This window comes from Hyaena hyaena, unplaced genomic scaffold (assembly GCF_003009895.1).
Source record: "Hyaena hyaena isolate Hyena2069 unplaced genomic scaffold, ASM300989v1 scaffold_780, whole genome shotgun sequence".
Lineage (NCBI taxonomy): Eukaryota > Metazoa > Chordata > Mammalia > Carnivora > Hyaenidae > Hyaena > Hyaena hyaena.
In genome coordinates, this window is record NW_024081410.1 from 18,362 (window position 1) to 25,157 (window position 6,796).

General features: G+C 53.1%; 1 protein-coding gene across 1 annotated transcript; it reads right to left on the reverse strand.

Moving 5' to 3' along the window:
- Positions 1–802: 802 nt before the first annotated feature.
- On the reverse strand, positions 803–6,325 carry LOC120221391 (proproteinase E). The gene is made up of 8 exons (XM_039218774.1): positions 6,283–6,325; positions 5,272–5,357; positions 4,280–4,377; positions 4,023–4,157; positions 2,988–3,124; positions 2,477–2,619; positions 1,521–1,673; positions 803–820 (listed from the first exon to the last, which is right to left on the reverse strand). Exons 1-8 carry the CDS (start codon positions 6,323–6,325, stop codon positions 803–805), a joined length of 813 nt encoding a protein of 270 aa, XP_039074705.1.
- Positions 6,326–6,796: the final 471 nt, after the last annotated feature.

Consider the following 6,796-nt stretch of genomic DNA (forward strand, 5'->3'; position numbering starts at 1 on the left):
TGTCTGTATGTCGCTCTGGGCTGCAGGGCAGCAGCTTTTGGACCCAACAATGGTGCCCTGGACCCCCACCCCCCTTGTGACATTGTGCGTGCTTCTGCTCCCCCTGCAGAAAGGGCACCCAAAGTTGTTTTCCTCCCATCTGCATTCCTGGCTCCGCCCTTGCTGCAAAGAAGGTGCCCAGCAAATGTTTAATGAATGATTCTGACATGCTCATTTCTATCTAAATAATGAGCCGTTTCAGGGCAGGAACCGTATTCGTCTTCCCCCTCTGAGCCCTCCTCAGGAACAAGGAACGAATGCTTGTTGAACGAATGAATGAATGAGGGACCATAGCCCTCCTTCCCTAGGCCATCAATGGAAGCAGAAAACACGTGGCCCTTGCCACTCCACCCTGAGCCTCCCAAGGGGCTGGCAAGGTCAGTTTTTCTGCAAATTCTACCATGTTTTGATGCTGCATCGAAAAGCCCGTGGTTGTGTGTGGCTGTATAGGGTGACCAACTTCTCGGGACTCTCCTCCTTTTACCACTGAAAGTTCTGTGCCCTGGGAACCCCCTCAGTCCAGGCAAACTGAGAGGCTGGTCACTCGCCAGCAACTCCTTTCTTCTCTCTGGGCCTCATCTTTTTCCTCATTCTCCTATGTGAGGGTTGAATCTGGTCTTGCCTCTGCATGACAGATCGAAGATTTTAGGGACAGCCTAGAAGGGAACAGATGAGTCAAAGAACGAAGAAAGACTCACGTTGGGGTTTTCTGAGAGATCTTTATTTTTTACAAAGAATGTGCACTGCCACCAAGGCCTCACTTCTAGTGGCTTGACATGACCTAGAAAAAAAGCCATAGAAAAAAGGAGGAGATTCAGAACAGTCTAGTTAGGAGCACAGATTCTGAAGCCATATGGAACTGGGTTCAATTTCCAGCCATGCCACTCGTCAGCTGTGTGACCCTGGGAGAGTGACTTGACCTCTCTGAGCCTCAGTTTTTTCATCTGTATAAAGGGAGTAATCCCAGTACTCATCTCATAGAGCGGGAGTTGATGAAACTATTAACTAAGGATGGTGACTATTACTGTTGTCATGAACAACATTAGCCCTCCCTGACCACTCATTCCCAGATGAAGTTTGGACTTCCACTGGGGCCTGAGCATCCCAGTCACGCTTTCCCCACATTTCATGATGATTGTTCATTTAATCATCTCTTCATCACAAGCAGCCCTTTGACACATCACTCTATCTTTTGGGACAAGAAAAGACCTGGATCAAAGAAGACATTTCACGAACACTTGTGATAAGGAAGTTCAGCTGTAGTTCAAAGTTCCACTCAGAAGCCACTGAGGTTCTTGGGGGCCACACCATAGCAGAAAACATCCTCAAAGCCCTCTGGAATGTTCCCCAGGGCCCCTCCACTCCTGATCTTCTGGGATCCTTTTTCAGCCCTTCCTCAGGACCTGCTGTCCTCGCCCAGCCCCTCTCAAGCTTCCCGAAGAGCCAGCTGGGGGCCCTCCTGCTCGCCCTGTCCCACTCACCTCCTCGATCCAGTCATTGAAGGCCGAGACTCGGGTGAACACCGTGGGCTTCTTGAGGGTGTTGCAGCCGAAGGCAGAAACGAAGCTGGTCACACCGTGGACCTGCCAGGAGCCATCTGCGGTGGGGCAGTTAAGGGGCCCTCCAGAGTCACCCTGCAATTGTCAGAGAGCAGTGGGGAGCTGAGCCACCATGTGTGAGATTGAAGGAACTGGTTCTCACTGTGCGGATTCTGAGAAACCCCTGTGTTTTACTTGACCTCTCTAAGCCCCAGCTGGCCTGCTTGAGATGAGGACTAACATCTGTCCTGCTGGGTCTTGTAAGAATTAAGTGAGATAATAAATATATGATCTTAGCACAACATCTAGCAGAGAGAGAGCAATCAATAAAGGGTAGTAGCTCCCATATTATTACCACAGTAGCTATTATAACACTATTCAGGGGCACCTGGGTGGCTTAGTCGGTTAAGCGTCCGACTTTCGCTTAGGTCATGATCTCGCGGTTCGTGGGTCCGAGCCCCGCGTCGGGCTCTGTGCTGACTGCCAGCTCAGAGCGTGGAGCCTGTTTCAGAGTCTGTGACTCCCTCTCTCTCTGACCCTCCCCTGCTCACGCTGTCTCTCTCTCTCTCTCCTAGAGATAAATAAAACATTAAAAAAAATTTAAAAAATATAACACTATTCATCCTCACATATAATACAATGATAGTACTGTTTTATTAGATCATGGTGTCAGTATCCCTTGCTGTGCTGATGGGGAAGCCTGAGGACCAGGTCAAGTGATTTGCCCCCGGTCAAGGCAGCCAGAAGCCAGAGGCCCCGGGCGGTGTGTCTGGCTACACTGACTTCCTCCAAGTTCTGCCTGGCCCAGAGGCTGATGGGGAAAGCAGGAAGGATTTCTCCTCTGCTTCCTAGGCAGATGGCAGAGGTACCCCGGGGCCCTGCACTTAGAGCCGACTCACGTTGCACCCCGAGCGGATGTCCCCACCGGCGCACACCATGGTCTTCTTCACAGAGATGCCCCACCAGTCCAACTTGGAGCAGTGGTCGTAGTCGACCACGGGCAGCAGCGCCTGCTGCAGCTTGTCTGGGAGGGGCCCGCCAGCTGCGGGAGAGAGGGCACTGAGTGGGGTGGCATGGGGGTGCAGGGCCGGGCCGGGGCCTGGGAGTCAGGGCTGGGAGCCTCTGGGGTGGGGCGGGGGGGGGCGGGTGTTGAGGGAGGCAGCTCTTCTAGTCTGATGGGGGCTCTCCTCCCACCAGAGAGGGTCCTGCCTGTTTTGTCCACCATAGCATCCCCAGCACCGGCGCACAGGAGATACTGAAAAACGCTCAGTTGAACACATTTGTGTTTGGGAGGAGGGGGGAGAGGTGCCCCTGGAGGAGGAACGGGGGGCAAGTGCAAGGACGTGTCCTGTAGCCTTCCCCCTCCCCCGCCCCCAGTCCCTGTGGCCGGCAGGAGGGGTCAGCACGCACTGTAGAGCCGGCCCCAGCCACTGATGTAGCAGGGCGCCCCGTTGGGCAGGATGTCACCAGCAGGAGGGAGGCAGGCAAGCTGGACAGAGTCTCCCAGCTGGGCGCTGCGCGACAGCTTGATGAGAGCGATGTCATTGCTGGGGAGGAGGAAAGCGTCAGGGCAGCCTGGCCCTCCAGCCAGACCAAGCCCCACCTCTCCACCTTTGCTGCAGAGAGTTCAGCTCCGGGTTCACCTCACAGTTCCAACAAGTTCCCAGGTGATGCTGATGGCCCCGGGACCACCCTTCAAGAACCCGGGCTTTTGGTCTTCATCTGCTTACTTGTCACTCAAATCATTGCACCTGGGCCCCCTTTCCTTTCCACGTATTGCAGGAGTCCCGTGAGGGTGGGTCAAGGTCATGATCATCATGACCCCCTCTCTCCTGCACTGCACTTTCAGGGGTCCTGTGCCCTTCTTTAACCCTCACCAGAAAAATGCTGAGCCACCCAGACACATGATTTTGTACATGCTTGAGGGCCTTAGGAAGCCCTGCTTTCGTGTTCTCACATGGTGATTGCCTCCCTGTCCCTCAAACCACCCAGGAAGCCCAGAAGGCCACCCTTGACATATGGTATAATTGAGGCCCAGAGAAGGGCAGTGACTTGTCCAAGCCACACAGCAACTTAGTGCTGGAGCCTGACTTTGGGTCCAGTGCCCTTTCTTTTGCCTACAGTGCTGGGAACCCAGGATGCACTGGACAAATGTCTGTTGAATGGAGGACGCTTTGGATTTGGATGAGGGGGCGCCAGAGGACTTCTGGGTTCAAGCCAACTAGCCAAGTGGCCTTGGGGGAGTTCATGGCCCTCCCTGAGCCCTGCTGTTCTTCCACAGAGAGAGGAGTTTCGTGTAGATGGTCCTTAGACCCTCTCGTGGCTCTGACCCTCAGCGTGCGGGACGTGGGCCCGGGCTGCTAGACCCAGCCCCACTGTCACTGCGGGTCCCTTCACACTCATCTTTGGGTCACAGAGAGACCAGTAACCTGAGAGTCCACTCACCCACAGGCTACGCAGTTGGGGTTCCAGAGCGGGTGCACGAAGAGGTCCCCGGCACTGATGGGGATCACCTGTTCGGAGCCCTCTTCCTCCGCTCGGTTATATTCGCCCAACACGACCTGGTACGTCAAGGAGCTCCTGCCGGTGGAGGAGATCAGGTCAGTCTGGGCCCTGGACCCTCCCTCCCCTCCCTTAGCTACCCACTGCCCCTGTCTGCCTGGTTCTCACATGCAGGGACAGGGGCAAGTAAAAACACTTACGAGATGCAGTGGCCCGCAGTCATGACCCAGTCGGCAGCAATAAGGCTGCCGCCACACGTGTGGTGGAAGGCTCCGTCCTTCTTGTACTGCAGGGAGACCTGGTGGCAAGGAGGGAGGAGCCTAAGTGGTCTGGGCCCCACAGGGAGGGCTGACACCCATGACGGTATAGGTTGTGCACTGTACAAGTCTAGGGCATCATTCATGCAGAACGGCATCCTCTAGAAATGTGCAGTGTTCAACTCACATGACTGTATCATCTATGGCTGCTTTCATACTACAATGGCAGAGCTAAACCATCACAATAGAAACCACATGGCTGACAAAATCTAAAATATTTTACTCTCTGGTCCTTTGCCGAACAAGTTAGCTGACCCCTGCTGTAGACCAATGCCATCCAAGAGAACTTTCTGTGATGATGGAAATGTTCTGTGTCTTGGCTGTCCAATGGGGTAGCCACTAGCCGTACGTGGCTATTAAGAATTTGAATGTGGCTAGAATTGAGCAACTGAATTTTAACATTATTTAATTGTAATTAATTGAAAATTAAATAAACACATGTGGCTAGTGGCTACTGTGTGACTGCAGCAGGTCTAGTCCTCTGTGCTTCCCTGACCTCTAGAAAGCCCTTCATTCCTCTAGTGCCCTCGATCTTATAGCCCGGCTGTATAATTCGAAGAGTCTAGTAATGAGTACCCTAAAACCTCCGTCCCTAAACACTGTGCCTGACATTCCACCATTAGTGCACCAACCCTCGGGTCAAACATTTCCTTCTCTCCAGATTCCACTTTTAACATGCAAACAGCCCAGGGAGGGTCCCGGGTTGAATGGGCAGGACTTCATGCAAAGTAGACTGTCTAAGTAAGAGTCTCCTGGCCTTCGGAAGTTGAAGAGGTTACTAGAAGCAAAGCAGTGGGGTCGAGACCGGATGCCTTGCAACCAGAAAGGAGTGCAGAGTCCACGGGGAGAAAAAGCGCAGCTGATATTGGTCTTACCTGCCAGGGCCAGCTGTAGGGGACTGCATCCTCACCATTGACGACACGGGAGGAGGGCTGGTAGGAAGGCCGGCCACAGCCCGAGGCTGGAAAGGAGAGTGCAGATGTCAGTGAGCCAGAGTCCCCAAAAGCAAAGAAGGGGCCTGGTTCGCAATTCCAGATGCACCACAAGCTGGCTGTGTGACCCAGTGCAAGCACTTTGCCCTCTCTGGACCTCCGTAGCCACCTATGAACAGTGAACATCTGGCCTAGAACAGGGGTTTTCAGAGTCCCAGGATTCTAGGAATGGAGATGTGACCTCCTTCCATGGCAAGATTGAAGGGGCTGATGCACTTAGAACAATGCCCGGTGCCCAATGAGCCTTCGAGAAATGACAGCTTATTGTCATGAAAAGTCTTTTTATGTCTCTGAGGATCCATCTGTAAAATGGGGATAATAACAGTACTGATCACATAAGCTTGTTGTAAGGCTTACGAGAGATAATACGAGAAAAAAAATCCTTAGTATTCTCCCTGATATATAGTAACCGCTCAATAAACATTATCTATTACTGTTATTGTCAGTCAAGGGAGGCAGCTTGGAGGAGGTGGCCCTGAGCTGGAATATAATATGGCAGAGAGACTAGGAAAAGACTAGAGCCCAGGATATGGAGTAGGGTTGGGGGAGGGAGAGAATTGGAGGGATAAGTAGAGGAACAGAAATTCCAACCCAAGCAGTCTAGCCACTGAAGAGTCCAACTCTTTATGTCTAGACTTCTATTACTGCCCCCATTGAGGAGTCCCACCACAGTGCTTTGGGTACCTCAGTCTCTCTCCTGAGCTGGTCTCTCCATGGCTCCTCCCTACCCCATTCTCCTGCCCCAGCACCAAACCTGAAATCCTTACAATCATACCCAAGTACAAGCAGAGACACCTCCCCCTCCTATGGAACCAGGTGTGGGTTCGCGGTACCCAAGGTGGGTGACATATTTCAAGGGCTCGTGGCCCAGTGCAGCACAGGCAGGGCTCTTACCAAGGGCCACAAGTAGGAGGGAATTCAGCAGCCGGAGCATCATGAGTTTTGAGGTGATAGGAAAGACACGCATAGCCTGGGGCTCTAATATAGGGCAGAAAGGAGACTGCGGGGGTGGGTAAGGAGCTGACTGGGCCCCATTCCCAGAACAGGTGGTGGAATGCCACCTCTCTCATGCTCCAAGGCCATGGTCCCCACCTGCCGCACACGAGAAATGACAGCCAACAGCAAGACCAAGGTTCTCTCCAACCTGTGGCCGCACAGGTGGCGTTGAATGGCCAGCTGATAACAGGGGAGGGGAAAGGAAAGTTCTCATGGGAACAAGCCAGCCTCTTCCAGGAGGCTCTGGAACTGGTCAGACCTGGGTTCAAATCCTCGCTCTGCCACCTCCAGGCTCTTCATGCTTGGGAATGTGGCTTAACCTCTCTGGGCCTCAGGTTTCTCATCTCTAAGTCAGGAGCCATATTGGTAGCCACCTCAAAAACAAAAACAAAAACAAAAAAAAACCACTTTG